The sequence below is a fragment of the Dasypus novemcinctus genome, chromosome 8 (assembly GCF_030445035.2).
Source record: "Dasypus novemcinctus isolate mDasNov1 chromosome 8, mDasNov1.1.hap2, whole genome shotgun sequence".
In the NCBI taxonomy this organism is placed as follows: Eukaryota; Metazoa; Chordata; class Mammalia; order Cingulata; family Dasypodidae; genus Dasypus; species Dasypus novemcinctus.
In genome coordinates this window covers 45,324,176-45,341,553 of record NC_080680.1, presented here as the reverse complement: position 1 = coordinate 45,341,553, position 17,378 = coordinate 45,324,176, and the positions used below count along the sequence as shown (strand labels likewise).

At 42.7% G+C, this 17,378-nt stretch overlaps 1 protein-coding gene across 3 annotated transcripts in view; it reads left to right on the top strand.

Annotated features, from left to right (window-relative positions):
* Nucleotides 1-16,335, top strand: part of GLIS3 (GLIS family zinc finger 3) — a 501,464-nt gene extending 485,129 nt beyond the window's left edge. For all 3 annotated transcript variants that reach the window (XM_004457407.5, XM_058301792.2, XM_004457408.5), the window contains 2 exons: nt 10,890-11,072; nt 12,055-16,335. In XM_004457407.5, coding sequence (XP_004457464.2) covers nt 10,890-11,072; nt 12,055-12,191 — 320 coding nt within the window. In that variant the 3' untranslated portion in view covers nt 12,192-16,335. The remainder of the gene's footprint in view (nt 1-10,889; nt 11,073-12,054) is intronic.
* The last annotated feature ends 1,043 nt before the right edge of the window (nt 16,336-17,378 follow it).

The window sequence follows — 17,378 nt, the reverse complement described above, 5'->3', positions numbered from 1 at the left end:
TCCTCCATTCAGTCCTTGTCTCCAGGCCTTTGGCGTCATAGGGAGTTGGCAGGTAATGGGTTGTGTGTGGCAGCTTATGGGCAACTGGACACTTTATCCCCTTCCTTTCCACTCCCTACCCTTCTTCCCTTTCTACCTTAAGGATTCTGCTGCCACTTAAGTATTTTCCCTCCTTTATAGATAGGGAATCATAGACTCAAGGAACCTATGATTTCCTCAAGGCCACACAGCTAAGAAATGGCAGAGCTGGCTTCTAAATCCAACAGACTCTTCCGGTCTTCTGGATTTTGAGTCTCTCTTTTATGTGATTTCCAAATGTGCCTTATCAACATCAGGATTCACTGAACCATTTTGTTATATCTATACATACCCCCACATGGCAATTACTGAGACACATTGCAATTAGTTCACTTTGGCAGCTTATCATTTTCAGAATTTGGAAGCCATAGGCCAACACATGTTAGGGTTTTGGGTGGGTTGGAGGTATTTCAATGACAATTGATTGCATATTTTAACCAAGATTTTTTTACACATACATTCCTTACTCTACTTTTTCCCATTTCTCTGTTGTCCATTTCAGTATCACCTTCTCCCCACCCTCATCCCCTTATTTGAACCCTTTACAGATATCAGAAGCAGGTCCTTCCCTTATCTGCTTCCTTCACCTCTGGAAATGCATATACAAGGTTGTAGCTCCCAAGGATAGGTGCTGTTACCAGCTTGCTGCAAACCAGGTGAGGTGCTGTGAGAGGCACAAGTGGAGGAGAGCACCCAGAGTGCATATTCAGATTGCATCTTGTTGGGACCTGCAAGCTGGGGGCAGAAGCTGTAGATGAAAATATCCCCTCTTCTTAGAATCTGGCAGACTCTTCTGACCAGAAGCCCTCACGCTTCAGCCCATCTGTTCAAAGGCACAGGGACTGAGCAGTTGCCCTGGTGTCACAGAGTTCCTTCAATAGCAGTTTGCCCAAATGGAATTTTAAGAGTTATTATTTCTATTATCTTCCTTTTTCTTAGTACAGTAGTTGCTTAAATGTCAGTTGTAAATAGCTCGTTCAGTTCTCGGCCCCCCCAAAAATCTGTCTTCCTTGCACAGTCTGTGGGCTGTTTCTTCAGCTTCCCCATTTATAGACTGTATTAAAATGGAGAGTGAGTTTCTCTACCTCTTCCACGAAGGAAGCTTTGTAGAGTTCTGACTCAAATGAAGACCCAGATGACGTTGATGGCCAAGACGAGGCGCCAAGTTGAGAAATGACAAGCAATTTGTAGAGATTTCACTTTTAGAGCAGCATCATAATATACTCAGGAGTAGTGGGTTATGTGTGAAATTTTGCTTAAGAATTTCTTGTGTGTTACACAAAACCTATAAATAGTTCTAAGCTTATTCAATGATAATAATAATTGCTACTATTTACATGCCAGGGAATGAACTAAATGCCTTTGTAAACATTGTCATATGGAATCTTCTCCACAACCCTAGAAAACAAATATTATTTTAAAAGAAAGTAAAGTCAAGAAGAAAAGTAAAGCATCCAAAGGCACAGAGTTGGTTAGTGGGTCATCTAGAATTCAAACCCAGATTCAAATTTTTTATCAGTGGGCAGAAATAAAATCATGATTGAGCCACAAAATTGACCATAAGAAATTTCTAAAATGCCTGTTTCTATTCTTGACTGATATATAATTTTTCAATGATATTTTTGTGAATTTTACTAATTAATTGAATACTTTTTCCTATATCGAACATGTTTATAGTTTCTGAAATGTTGACCCAGTCTGAGTAACTTTGCTTGTAATCTGGGAACAAGGGAACTCAACCAAAATGGCAAGATTTTGTTTTGGCCTATGAACTTAAGCCCTTGTTAGCCATGTCATCAAACAACCCGGTGTTTGAGTTCTGATTCTAAACTTGATAGCTATGAGAATTTGCATACATTATTTTAACTTCTCTGTTCATGTGTCTATAAACGGGAAACTAGACTACTTAACTCAGAAGTTGTTGTCAGGTAAAATGCCTGTCTCGGAGCAAGCACTCACTGTATGTTCATTCCTCTTCTTCCTTTTGACAAAGTTCCCTAAGTGACTGTGTACCACCACATAGGCTAAGAAAATGCCAAAAAAAAGATTATATGATTGATATTTTAGCTCTGCCCTCCATTTGTTTTAATATGAATGCTAGATCCATGAATAATTCCAAATTTCTAGATATCTGGAAATATTAAAATCGTTGGATGGATTTTCCAGTTTTTTCTTATTTGTGTCATGTCATATAGACAAGGGGTTTGTTAAAAAGTCAAGGCATTTAATAATTCTTCAGCTTCCATCTCTTTGTCTTTAAAATGGAAACACTTTCAAATCCACTCTGCAGGCGTGTCTGCCTAGGTGTCCCCAAGGCTGAGCTGGGAGCAGTCATGCTTGAGGCTCAGTGGCTGCTGTCCCACTCTCCTGTGGTTACTGTCACGTCTGTGCAACTGGTCGGCACGAGACCTTTGCTCAATGTGGATTTTGTGTGGATTAATGTATGAAGCCCCAATACATGCATTTTGAGTATTTAGATGAGAATGATCCATGAATGGGGTTTCTTTAATCAATAAGGTAGTATTTATAATGCATCATCATTTATATGTAGTAGATTGTTTAAAATTTTAACATTTGTTTAAATTTTTTTATGCAGTAGCACTTATGCAACTGACGGTTTACAGAATTCATGGACTTATTTTTATCACTATCAGAATTAATTAAAGTCTTGAATCTTTAAAAAAAATAAATAAAAATAAAATGGAGAACACTTGTTTGAATTATCTGCCTATAAGACAGGAATGCCAGATAACTGCCGGGGAAGGATCTTTAAAGTTTCCTAATCCTGTCTTTGCATGAGTGGCCTCTCCCTGAGTAAGGCAGAAGTATAGAATCAGGCTAAGAAGATACAACCTCAAAAAACCACATTCAGATGGCTTTTAGGAGCTTTACCACTTGTTTACCATTTGCTCTTTTCTTCTTGCCAGCTTGGGTCATGGATTACAGAAGGTATTCAGAGAGGGCAGGTGAAGGGTTCTCAGAGAATAGGGGAGTCCACAAATAGCAGTAAGAGGGCTGGAGAAGAAGAAATTGGGGACCCCCAGGGAATAAGGGAATTTAGCTTCTTTTTTCCTTCTCTGTCCCTTTTCCTTTTCTTTTCCATCAAAATTTGTGTTTTCAGAGACTGCCTCAGTGTCATTTTGATGGGGTAATTCATATCTGCTATTGATGATTGAGTGCTTTAATCCTGGCAGGGAGTATTTGAAACACTGGGAAGGAGCTAGTTTACCCAAATGAATCTCCCAATGCTGGTGTGTGCAGAAGGAGATTTTTTAGCACAGATACTTCATTTATACTTGTTGTCTTTGCCATCTGCCTCCTTATCCCCATTGCTGTTTAATTCACCACAAAGCAGAATATCTGAATTGATCAACTCCTCCTCTACTCTACCCTCTTACTTTGCATCCCAAGAGGCTAAGTGAAACCAAAGAATCTTCACAGTAGGAACAAAGCAGAGGTTGGCCCATGAGTTCCCAGAATCTTATACAGAGAAGTGAGGGCTGCAGGTCTCTTTTTTTTTTTTTTTTTAAATATTTATTTATTTATTTTATTTAATCCCCCCCCCCCCCCCCCCCGCCTACCCCGGTTGTCTGTTCTCTGTGTCTATTTGCTGCGTCTTGTCTTGTTTCTTTGTCCGCTTCTGTTGTCGTCAGCAGCACGGGAAGTGTGGGTGGCACCATTCCTGGGCAGGCTGCACTTTCTTTCACGCTGGGTGGCTCTCCTTACGGGTGCACTCCTTGCATGTGGGGCTCCCCTACGCGGGGGACACCCTTGCGTGGTGCTCCTTGCACGCATCAGCGCTGCACATGGGCCAGCTCCACACGGGGGTCAAGGAGGCCCCGGGTTTGAACCGCGGACCTCCCATGTGGTAAACAGACGCCCTAACCACTGGCCCAAGTCCGTTTCCCGAGGTCTTTTTTAACTACTATGGTTTATGATAAGAAGGAAGACATCACATCATATCTGGCTTTTATTTAAACTCTTGGTGGGTCATGTGTTTTATTTTCAGGAATTTTATCAGATACTTTCCTGAAATAAAGTCTGCTAAACCTGGGAATTCAGATTGTCTTGGAGCTGCACTGTCCAATGTGGTAACCACCAGCCATGTGTGGTATTTAAATTTGAATGAATTAAAGTTAAATAAAATTAAAAGTCAGTTCCTCACTGGCCACATCTCAGGTGCTCAATAACCACAGGTGGCTACTTTATTGGATAGTGTAGATAAAGAACATTTCCATTACCACAGAGAGTTCCATTGGACAGAGCTGCCCTGGAAAATGCCCTCCTATTATCATATATAGTCATGCAATTCCCTTTCTCCTGTAACCTTCTGCCACCCCCCCTTCCACTTTGGGTGGCCTACATTATTAACAGAGAGAGTGACTCTAAACTCTTGATGGGAACGGTCACCACAGAGGCATCAGTACCCCTGTGAGAAAGTATAAAGGAAAAATTTCTTAAGAATAAACCTTAGTGATATGTGGAGAAACTCACAGATAAAGTTAAAAGGAGAAAGCAGAATACAAAACTATGTAAAGAACATTCCAGTTTTGTGTGCACATATCTGGCGGTGTCTGAATTGTGGAAATAGGTAATTTTTCCCTTTCTTCGTTAATGCTATCTACATTTTCTGGTTGGTATAGTTAACATCAAAGATTTTTATAACCATAACAATAAGTGTTTTTAGAAGAAAAAAAATAACTTCCCAAAATGGGCAAGAGGAGGAATGATTCTTCTTGACCTACAGGAGCTGTAATTTAGGTGAAATCAGGTTATCCACAAACTCCCCTCCTCTTCATTCTTAGAGGCAAAATAATTTCTAAAGTAGAGGAGAGAGGAGGAATTTGTAACTAAATGTGACAACTAACATTTATTGCCAACACATTTATGTGTTTGTTCTTATGTTATTTTATATATTAGTGTTCTTGCTACATCTAAATCATCAGCCCTCAAGGTTAAGGTATTGTCTTCTATTTTCTTTGGTCTCTCCAACAGCATCCTGCCTAGCACTTGATAACTATTATTGACTCACTGACTGACAGGTTGGCTGACCTTGTCATTGCTTTTATGTTTTATGTCCACAGAATGTGTTAACATCTTGCCTCATTTTGCTTTGGGTCGACGCAGTAGTGTTCCTTCCAAACTTGCCACATGAAATCCAGCACCAGGAATACAGGAGCCATTCATCAGAAAATGAGTTAACTTTCTCTGGGCAAGACTGTAATATATTTTTTAAAATTTGGTTAGTTTTATGGAAATAGTATTAAGAAGAGAATATGTTAAAGGTCCTTGATTTAGTGATCACAACCATCCACCCAATGCACTTGGCATCCCTCTTAACTGGCTCTTTGGAGGGAGGGATTTAATATAGAGGGTTTTCTTTCCTTGCATTTGCTGTTAGAGTGATAAAACATGCTTGCAGGGCCATTCTAGTTTTAACTGTTGCTCTTGTCAGCCGAGACACACACAGGCAGGAATTACAGTCCACTCTGCCCTCCTTATTCAGATCCAGACGGACAGGGGAGACAGGTGGATGGAGCCCAGAATGCTGGGTTGAATGTTCAACTTCACCAGGTGTATTTCACCACGGCACAGATCTTTTGTACTGTTGGACATATCACACTTGAATGTAGAGTGAAGCCATGTGACCTTTCTGCTCTTTCATAGGCATGAAAGAAAGTAGGAAAGGGAGAATGAGTTGATTCTCAGAAAAGGCCAATAAAAGTCTCTATCCTTGTATCTGGCATCCTGGAATGATTAATGCCACCATTTGGGGAGTGGTGGTATTTGGTGAAAAATGCCTTTTCTTCTTGGAAGTGTACTGTTATACTAAGGAGTGCTATCAGGGAGCTCAGGCTGACAAGTATGAGCAGAGCCAGGCTAGGGGGTCATGTTTTTCAGTGGATACATTACATGCTAATAGGCCAATCATGGTAGCTTGCGCCTGGGTTCTTGGTACCCAAAGTCAAGACCAGGCCAAGGGTCTTCCCACCAAGCAGTTCCACATCCCAGAGTCTTTTTTTTTTTTTAAAGATTTATTTATTTGTTTGTTTCTCTCCTTCCCCCCACCCCAGTTGTCTGTTCTCTGTGTCTATTTGCGTCGTCTTCTTTGTCTGCTTCTGTTGTTGTCAGCGGCATGGGAATCTCTGTTTCTTTTTGTTGCGTCATCTTGTTGTGTCAGCTCTCCATGTGTGCAGTGCCATTCCTGGGCAGGCTGCACTTTCTTTTGCACTGGGCGGCTCTCCTTATGGGGCACACTCCTTGCGCGTGGGGCTCCCTTACGCGGGGGACACCCCTGCATGGCACGGTACTCCTTGCGCGCATCAGCACTGCACAGGTGCCAGCTCCACACAGGTCAAGGAGGCCCGGGGTTTGAACCGCGGACCTCCCATGTGGTAGACAGACACCCTAACCACTGGGCCAAGTCCGCCACTAGCATCCCAGATTCTTATGGGTACTTTGAACCCTCACGGGGGTAAGTGAAAAAATCAGGAAGTATGTCAATTTGTGTAGGATCTAGGAACCAACATGGGGATGAGGCACAGAGTTCAGGGTCCACAGAGGACCAAGAATGTTCCAGAGAGAGTATGCTACCTGCCTGCTGCTGTATCATTATTGCATTTGGTTATTGCTAAAGGACTGACTTGTCGCAGTTTTGAAACCTTTATTTCCTTTTTTAAAAACTGTATTTTATTTTTAAGAACTGTGTTATCATTGTAAAATAGTTTGTTTTTATTTATATAAAGTATATTAAAATATATGTTATATAAATATAAACTATTATATAATTGTTATTAAAATCATTATATATTACATACAAATTAATTTGTCTTCATAATAACACAGTAAAGTGTAAGTACTACTCTTAATCCATTTTACAAATGAGAAAATGGAGATTCTTCAGCTTAGTAATTTACCCAGGCCACACATTTTGATAAAGTGCTGGGCTAGGATTTGAACCCAGGCAGTCTGACTCCAGAATACTTGCTCTATTAAAATGAAGAAAAATATAAAGGCAGAAAATACCCAAAGACAACTATATATAATCTTTCTTGTGTATGTGATCTTCTACATAGCTGAGCCCACCTCTGTATTCAACTTGTGTTGTGCTTTTTTTTTAACTTAACCTTATAATGATCTTTCCATGTTGATAAAAACTCCTTATAAATGCCGTTTTAATGACTACATAATATTCCCACCAAGTAAATGTACCACCGTTTGTTTAACCATTCTCTTACAGTTGGCCATTTTGGCTCTTCAATTAGAGCCAAATAGAAATTAAGATAACTCACATGTGTTGACTGTCTCTGCAGAATTTCTTCTGTTATCCAGAATATACTTTCAGGACAGTGTCTCAGAAGTAAAATTCCCAAATCCAAGATGTCTTAGTCAGCCAAAGGAGCACTAATGCAAAGTACCAGAAATCTGTTGGCATTTATAAAGGGTATTTATTTAGGGTGAATCTTACAGTCACAAGGCCCTAAAGTGTAAGTTACTTTTCTCACCAAAGTCTGATACCATGTGTTGGAGCAAGATGGCTGCCACTCTCTGTGAGGATTCAGGCTTCTTTCTCCTAAGGCTCCATGGTCCCTGTTCCTTCCATTCTCAGCTGTAGTCTGGGTTAAGGCTCGTCTTCCTCCCTGGGGCTCATTTCTCTCTGGGCTCAACTGCAGCTGTAGACTATCAGACTCCTCTCTCTTCCCTGGGCCTTTGCTGTGTCTATGGAGAAGTCTCTATTCCTCTGTGTTCTTCTCTTGTGGGTCTACTTCCATGTGTTCTTTGAGCATCCGTTTATATAACCTACCAAGGGAGCAAGGACTCAACCCTGTACACCCTAATCGTAACAATTTTTTTTTAATTTTCCCCCTCCCCCCCCCAACCCCAGTTGTCTGTTCTCTGTGTCTATTTGTTGTGTCTTCTTTGTCCGCTTCTGTTGTTGACAGCAGCACGGGAATCTGTATTTCTTTTTGTTGCGTCATCTTGTTGTGTCAGCTCTCCGTGTGTGCGACACCATCCCTGGGCAGGCTGCACTTTCTTTCGCGCTGGGCGGCTCTCCTTATGGGGCGCACTCCTTGCACGTGGGGCTCCCCTATGTGGGGGACACCCCTGCGTGGCAGGGCACTCCTTGCGCGCATCAGCACTGCGCATGGGCCAGCTTCACATGGGTCAAGGAGGCCCAGGGTTTGAACCACAGACCTCCCATGTGGTAGACGGATGCCCTAAACACTGGGCCAAGTCCGCTGCCTTAACATAATTTAATCAAAGACATCTCTGCTGAATCTAATACAGTCAAAGGGTATCACGCCCAAAGGAACAGACCAGTTTACAAACATAATCAATATCTATTTTTGGAATTCATAAACAATACCAAACTGCTACAAATAGTATGAACACTTTTAGGATTCTGATAAATGTAAAACTGCCAAAAGGCCTGTACTCTTTTGTGATTTCTATAATACCATGTAGAAGTGACTTCTTCACCATTCTCACTTCAGTGCTGAGAATGACCTTTAGAAATCTTTACTACTGTGATAGGTAGAAAATGGTACTTTATTTTTGTCTTGATTTTTATTTCTTTGAAGGCCAGAGGATAGACAGTCTTTCCATATCAGTTTATCAGTGAAATTAGTCTTTATTTGTGAGTGGTCTGTTGGTGTCCTTTGCCCACCTGTCTGTTCGGATCATGAAGAAGCTTTTGGGAATCAAAATGAGAAAAACTAATGGTTCTCCATTCTATCCTCTTCTGCCTTGATGTGGAATTTCCTTAGGTATTTTTTTAGTCTCTACTGCTAATATGCATTTAATCATCCTTGTCAGCCTTATTGGATTTCTCCCTTAACTTATGCAAAGTGTACCACCCTCTGCTTATAAAGGATATTATTTTATTTTCTGTTGTGTGTGAATCCTGTGCAAAAGTCTGCATTGCTAGTTCTATCTTGGATCATAAGCTGCTAGAAGGCTGGTTGATGTCTTTATGAGCACTTAGGCCACATTCTTTGATGACAGTTAATAGCAACTGTAACTAGGCCTTCCCAGCCAGGGGTAATCTGACCTGTTACTCAGGCTATCTTGAGGCCACTTAGGGAAAAGGAAAGGGCTGGGAGGCTAAGTGAGCTAGATGTGTCAGGAACCCCAGATTTTACTTAAAGAGAACTGAAAAGAACCCAAATAGCACTTCCCTACCTGTTGACAGGTGTCTCCATTTTCTTTAACCAAGAGGAAAGCCTTCCAAACCTAAGAAGAGGCAGTTCTAGTAGAGAAAGGCACACAAGACTGGAAAAAAGGAGTCTATGCAATACTTCTGTGTTCTCCATCATTTATGGCTATGGAAGAAACCCTGGGGCACTTCCTCTACTAATCTCTTGTTTTTTCTAAACCACAATAGTGACATCAGTGATAACTAACCTTGATAAAATAGTCTAAAATGCTGTATATGGACCTTCTTATCCAGTGACTCACTTAATCTTCACAACAGCCCTGTGAAGTAGACAATGGCATTCACATTTTACAGTAGAGAGAACAGACACAGCAAATGATGAGAGTCAGACAGCAGCAGAGCCCCAGTCCTCTCTCTGTCAGTGAAATATGGAATTAAGATTTCATTGTTATATGAAATTTCTCCAATATGCTCTAATGAAAGAAGCCACTGATGAAATTTATCCCCAGGAGAGGAGGGAGAAAGAAAAATAAAGTACCATAGAAGGTATGAAAGATCCCAGAAAAGCACCACATAAAATCCCAACCAAAACTCCATTGGATGAGAAAAAAAATTGAAAGGGGTAGATGGAACAAGATTAACAAAATGATGATTGTTTTCAAAGATTAAGAAATATATCTTCATGTTTATTATATAATTTATTCATTTTTCCCATTTACTACAAAGATCAACAGTAATAATAGTTAAATTGTAGTATATCCAACTGTAGAATACTATGCCCTTATTCAAAACAATGAAGATATAAATTGGGTATAATGTATTTGTTGGAAAGTTGATGTATGTATCTATGCAGAATTTTTTTCAGATGGGCCTTGTTAAGAGTATTCCTCAGGTTTAATCATATGTAAAGACAGACTAGAATGTAGGCTATAGGAAGTTATGCTAGTGGGAGGGGCTGGGATAAGACTGTCGCCAAAGGTCAGGCATTCAGTGATAAGAACTTTTTAGCGTATAAAATTAGAAGTCCTGGGAAGCAGATGTGGCTCAAGTGATTGGGCTTCCATCTACCGTATGGAAGGTCCCAGGTTCAGTTCCTGGGGCCTCCTGGTGAAAGCGAGCAGGCCCACACAGTGAGCTGGCCCAGGTTGCAAGCTGATACAACAAAAAAGAGACACACAGGAAAGACAGTGAGAGATGCAACAAACCAGGGAGCTGAGGTGGCTCAAGTGATAGAGTGCCTCTCTCCCACATTGGAAAGTCCCAGGATCGGTTCCCAGTGCCTCCTAAAGAGAAGACGAGAAGAAAAGCAGACACAGAAGAACATGCAGTGAGTGGACACAGAGAGCGGACAGAGCGCGCAAGAGGCGGGGGGCAGGGAGAGGGGGCATTAAAAACAGATTAGAAGTCCTTCAGCTTCAGGTACTAGAGAGGGAAATAAAAATAAGCCAGCAAGCCCCAAAACACAAAAGTAGAAGAGCTTCAGTCCCAATAGCAGTGCATTCCGAATAGAAGACGTGCTCAGGTTTTCCAGCAGGCCTGAAAAACTGAAGGCATTTTGTCATATAAAGATAGGCAGAGTGAAGGGCTAACTGGGTTGGAATGATCCTTGGAACTTGTGCCCTGAGGTAGTTCAATGCCATTGCTTTTATTTCAGGATTCTATGGGCAACTGCAGACCTTCTGCCCCCCGCATTACCCCGACTCCCAGAGAGCCGCACCGCCCGGCAGCTCCTGCAGTGTGGTGCCTTCCTTTGAGGACTGCCTGGTCCCCACATCCATGGGACAGACTGGTTTTGATGTTTTCCACAGAGCTTTCTCAAGCCACTCGGGCATTGCAGGTGTGTTTGGTGTACAAGACTTAGAAACTTGGGAAGACTGGTGGGAGAAACTGGGTGGGTTTCCTTTGACCACTTGGACTGGACTTGACCCAGCACATGAATGCACCAAGTCCTGTTGAATCTACCCCTGATTGAATCTACCCTTTCACCTGTACCCTCTCTTCTTTCCTAGCCCTTCACCAGCCCCACTCCTGCCACCCTAATTCTGGTGGTATCAGCATTCAAGCAGCCTTCCAGCAAGCCTAAGTCAACCATCCTGCCCTCCATACTACCATAGCATTGTTTCCAAAAATGAAGGGTCAAGATGCCAGTAGCATCTACCCCAGTTGTGACAATCAAAAATGTCTCCAGACATTGCTAAATATCCCCTGGAGGGCAAAATAGGACCTGATTGAGAACCACAATTTAGACCAAATGGATAGATTTAGTAAAATCTACATAATTTTTTAAAAATGAAGTATCAGATGTGCTGTTTTCATGTTCAAATACCTTAAATAATTTCTAGTCATCTAGAGAATGAAATCTAATCTCCTCAGCATGGCGTCCAAAGCCCCCAAGAGTTAGGCCTGACCGAACGCTGTAGACCTGTATACACATCGCCAGCACACGTGGTCCACATGCCCCTCGCTCTCTGTCTGCTCCCTGTTTCCTTCTTCTGGAATGCTCTTTTCCTACCTCTCCCTCTGTGTGAATACCATCCTTTTTATGACTCAACTTTAATATCACCTCCTTTTTGAGACCTCCGTCACCCTTCCCAAGAACACTTTACTTTTGTGTCACACCATTTTTTTGCCAGCTGCCTCTAGGTCAGGGTCCTCCCCCATAAGGTCACTGAGGACCCCACCCCCCCAAAGGCCTAGCCCACGTTTAGCTGCCTCAGTGGCCCCCAGTCAGCATTTGGTACACTGTATTGCTGCCACCATAGACCCAGTGAGGATAGCATGGCAGAAGTCATTGACGTCTTGTGTTCTTTCTCTTCCAGTGTATGATTTGCCTTCAGGCTCCTCAAGCCTCTTTGGCGAGTCTCTTCGCAGTGGGCCCGAAGACCCCACATTCTTGCAGATCAGTGCTGTGGACCGCTGTCCTAGCCAGCTCTCCTCCGTCTATACAGAAGGCTAAAATTTCCCCTGGCCTCGACGGCACATCCAGAACTTTTTTGATGCGTGCCACCTTTAGTTTTCATTCCTCAGTCTGCATGAAAAAGGATGTCGACCAAATCAGCAGAAGGACCGGCAAAGTCACAGCCATGTCTTTGGAAGGCAGGACTGGATGCTCGGAGCTGGGCTACGCATGGATGTCTGCAGTTGCTCCTTTTTCTCTCGGGGGTTTGCTGGACCAGGTGACCAGCAGAACCTTCTTTTAAAGGGAATTTAGATTCTCCTACCAGATTCCTGGTAGTGCCTGGTGGTCAACCCTCAGAAGACACCGAGGAAATCATGTGGAAATGTGGTTTGGGGATCACCCTTACAGAAAACTCCATCTAGGGAAGACAACCCAAATTGCCGGAGGCCTCGTGAGTGCCTACCCTCACTGCTGGCCCCACGCAAAGCCAGGGACGAGGGGAATCGAACCCATGTCCAAAGCACAGTGTGGCCTCAAGTCTTGGCACTTCCCCACCCCCTGGCTCTCCCAGCACTGGCCTGGCATTGTAGCGAGCCAGCCGCCCCTCTCATTAGCTAGCCCCGTGCTAACCAATTGCTTTTCAGTGTTCCCCCGACAGCCAAACTAAAAGATTCTGCCAAGCACAGTCCCTTGAAATACACTACAGTTTTACAGTTTGTTCTATATTCCAGCAACCTAAGTTCTTTCGTTTTCAAGACATTATTTACATCTACTTTAAAAAGAAAAAAAAACTAATTAGAGGTCTGTTCTTAATCACCCCACCTACATACATTTGCCACAGCCATAGCTCTGCTTGGCCCCACCTTGCAACCTGTGAGCACTCCCAGGCTGTTAGTTTTGCAGTTAGCAAAAGCTACCTGAGGAAACGGGAGGGCACCCAACCCCACTCCCCAGTGCCCTAGCTGGAGCCCTTGTGGGTTGACTGTGCAAAGTCCTTGTTAAAAGGAAAAGATCTTCTGACCAGTTCACCCACGGCCGCACTCTGGTGCTCTGTCCACAGGAGCACCAGACGATGTGAGAATAAGGACACACTGACTTGTGGGAAATCCAGACTAGGGAGGGCAGGTGTCTGTCCAGTGATTTCACAGTCTTTGCTGGCCTCCTAGGGATATACACTGGTCTGTCTGTTTCTTCTCTCCCTCTTTTCCCATCTCTCTCACTCCCTACCTCCCTGGGGTTTAGACATGCCTACCGCCCACCAATGTCTGACCATCAGCTCTGGGAAGGTCCAGCCTAAGGCAGGCAGAGGGGACAGTTTCAGAAAGGTGGGCAGAAGGAGGCAGCCCTTGTTCTCAAAAGGGTTTGAGGGCTTGGGATTTTCACAGATTTTCACAGTGCCATTTGATAGCAAGCCTAAACGGACAGCCACTCTCTGTGGCACCTTTATAAAGCTCTTAAAGAGATCCTGAGCCCTATGGCATAGGCTATAAAAGTTAGCCAAACCACAAAGACCTGGCGAATTCTGACATTCTGGTTTTATCACATCTCAATGTTTCTTTCTCTCTCTTAAAAAATCTTTCATGAACAAAAATGAAACATTGCTACTAGTCAAACAGAGATAAGTACAGTCTTCAGGAAGACAGTTAAGCAACTTGGTTTCAGACTTGGAATCCTGTGTCAGTTTGTATCATGACAGATTGCTCCTTCCAGTCTGATCCCACAATCAGTAACGCTCTCCCTGATTCTGAAGTGCATTCCAACACACAGTAGAATGAGATGAATAAAGAATCAAGTGTGGCTCCAAGTGCACTTGGTCCATCTAGTTTCACTGGTGGGCTCTGCTTAGAGAACAGCAGTCATGCAGACGTCCACGTCTGCAAAAGAGATGGGTTATGCACTTTAGGAAACCCTGCTCTGCTTTCCAGAAGGATGCACATCGGCCTTCCTCTACAGATGCGCTCTCAGGCTGCATGTAAGGTACCACCCTTGCAGACACCGTGGGCCCTGTGGCTGGGGTGAAGCAAGGACACACACACGGTTACACTGGCCTGGTTGATAGCATCCCTCCTGTGTCCCTTTGTCACACTCTGGAAAGAAAGGAATACCGGTAGATTTAGAGACACAATCAATTCCTTCTTAAATTGTGAAGCTTTTATGAGAAACACTAAATATATTCCATTTGTGGGATGAGCAGGAACAGAATTAAAAGGCAAGATGGTTATTGCAGTTGTCGTTTTCAGCCGTGCCTTGAGGTTTTACATGATTTAAAGAGGAAAGGGAAAGGAGGACAAGCAAGAAGTGGGACCCCCGAGCCCCGGCTGCCATCTCCCGCTCAGCTGAGACCGAGATTGTGAAGTCTCTGGTCTTAGAAGGGTCTCACAGCGATGCCACCCCCACGGAGGAGCCTGGCAGCCACGGCCCTTGCAGGCCCTCCCGCCCGGGAGTTAGCCGGGTCCCTGGGGGCATTCGTGTTATGGGGAGAACCAGGAAGCAGGGCCCAGGGCAGCCGGGACCCCTCACCCACCTCCGCACGCTTGTGGCTGCAGGTTTGCCCTTAGGGCCTCAGGGCACAGGACACATTCAGGTTCCCTCCAAACCCCTCGCTGCCCTTCAATTCCAGACTCTCCTGATCTTACAAATCCTTCTTTGTTTACCTTCACATTGTGGAAGAGCTATATATGTTTCCATCATGACTTGGGTAGAAGTAGGAGTGGAAACTTGAAAAAAATCATTCCCTTCCACTTCTTGACCTTTTATAGTCTTGATATGTAACCATTTTCATACATATATGAACAGATATTGTCATTCCCCTTTTTAAAAAAAACAAAAACAAAACCAGGTGCTTGTAAAACATGTACAACCCAAAGCCAATTATCCTATTATGATAAAAAAGAAAATCAGTATTCCTAGATATATTTCATTTTCTGTGTTATCTTAATCTCTCAAGGGATTGCATCAAAACAGTTGTAATTTAGCCTCTGATCAGCTGTTAAATAATATTTAAATATTTCTAGTGCTTTGGGTTATCTCCCTTTAGTTGTGTCTCACTCAAATGACGTAGGTGACTAAAATTGGGGGGGAAAGGTGTTCAGTGGGTCGCAAGATCATTTCCATTGATAATGGAGTATTGGTTGTATTCTGTTGTTTTTAAATTACCAGCTGTCAAGCACACTAGTTTACTAAAACCAGTTTTGAACAAGGGTAAATGTTAAACTCCCTCCATTCCAGGACTTTAACTTTCTGATTGCCTTGAAGTATTGGGAATAGTGACTGTAAATGTTCAATTTAATTATCTGGTATTTTATTTGACTGTTTTGACCATGTCATTTTATAGCAGCATTTTTTTTACATGGCACTTTTAGTTGGTGGTGTGGAATTTCTGCGGTTACTTTTTTTTTTTTTGCAACGGATAAAGCAAAAAAAAAAGCACTCATTGGAGAAATGGCGAGTGTAAAAAAGAAGAGATTTATTTTGTACAGACAGCAGAGCATCCTGTGTAATGTTGCTGACATAAAGCACTTTGGGAGGGGGAAGTGGAAATCTGTTTTCTATAAATCACACAGACTCTTGTACATAGTTATATACACTCATGTAGAGAAATGAACTGCATATATCATGCTGGATACGGGACCGATTTTACTCTAGGGGCACATCTGGTGCGTATTGTCATAAATCTTTTAAAGAATTAGGTACACTTTTTTCTATTAATATGTATAGTTTTGTGATTTGTCACAGTTATGTTTCATATAATCATAAGTTATTTTGTCTTGTTTCATGAAGTCCTTTTTTTATGTCAAAAGTAAAATGAAGGGATTGTGCACTTGGTACAGAATAAAACTGGAAAGAGAGGATACACCAGCCTGCCTGAAATTCTCCTTCAGCATGTGGCTTTAAAACACAATGGCAACAGCCATTGTTTGTTTGTTTTATTATTTTGTTTTGTTTTGCCATCAGCTCCCTTCATATTGGGGATGGTAATTATAATTAAAAGCAGATGGGGGGGGGTTGCGGTGTCCAAGGCCTGCTTTAAAATGCCGCATTGCTTTGGGCCAGAGCTGCAGCCTGGATTTAATTATAGATATGAGGACGAAATGGCAGTAAAAATGAATGTCTCCCTGAATCCTTTACATGTTGGGAGTGTCCATAAATAAAACATGAAGTTTTATTTCATCAGATTTAATTAAAGCTTTTATACATGTTTTATTGGTTATTCTATTAATCCGCTCCACAAACTGGATAAATGTGTGCTAGTGCTTGGGGTTTATTGGTGCCTTTTCAGTGTAGTGCTACATCATACTTCAAAAATGCCTCTCAAGCTGGTGCTCCAGGTGACGGGGTTTCAGCATGCTGGCAGCCCGAGGACGGTCCCTTTTCTGCCCCGTTTTCTTAGAACACTGCAGAGTACACCAGCATGAGCTCCCGGGTGCTGCTCCCCTGACTTTTGAAGCCCTCTGATTTCCCAATTTTAAAAGGGGCAGCCCCCATGTCCCAAAGCTCCTCTCCTGTCCACCCTAACTCTTTGGCCATGATGACTTCTCTTCTCTTCTCTTTCTCTTCCTGCTGGGAGAACACGTCCTTCTCACCCCTGGCTGGCCTACTAGTCAGACATGTGAATCTAACAGGATATCTAGCATATAAACTCAAGAATCAATCTTAGAGGGGAGTGACTGTGGCTCAGTGGTTGAGCGCCAGCTTCCCACAAACAAGGTCCCTGGTTCAATATCCAGCTCCAGTATCTTTAAAAAAAAAAAAAAAAAAATCAAAGTTGACTCTTCTCTGGCTACATTTTTAAGACTTGAGAATTATTTTAAGGGAAATACAAAGCAGAAGGGATGATGGCTGCCACATCCCCTGGGGTACTGGGGCGGAGGAGGTAGTGGCAGACACCAGATGCCTCTTGGTTCAGGGTTGTGGAGATGGAAATAGTGCTGTGACCAACAAGACACAAAGGGCTTCTTAGCTCCCTAAAAGGAGGCAGCTGATGGGAATGACTTGTCCAACCACTTTGGAGAACAGTTTGACATTAACTGGTAATTCAAAGTCACACATCCCGTATGACCCAATAAATCCGCTCTTCTTGAGAAACTTTTGCATAAGTAAATGACAGTTCACATACAGAATGTTCACTTACAGAACATTCATAGCAATGTTATTTGTAGTAGCCACAAACTGGAAATGACCCAACTGTCCATCAGCACCAAAATGAATAAATGAACTGTGGTAAAGCAATATAGTAAAATACCA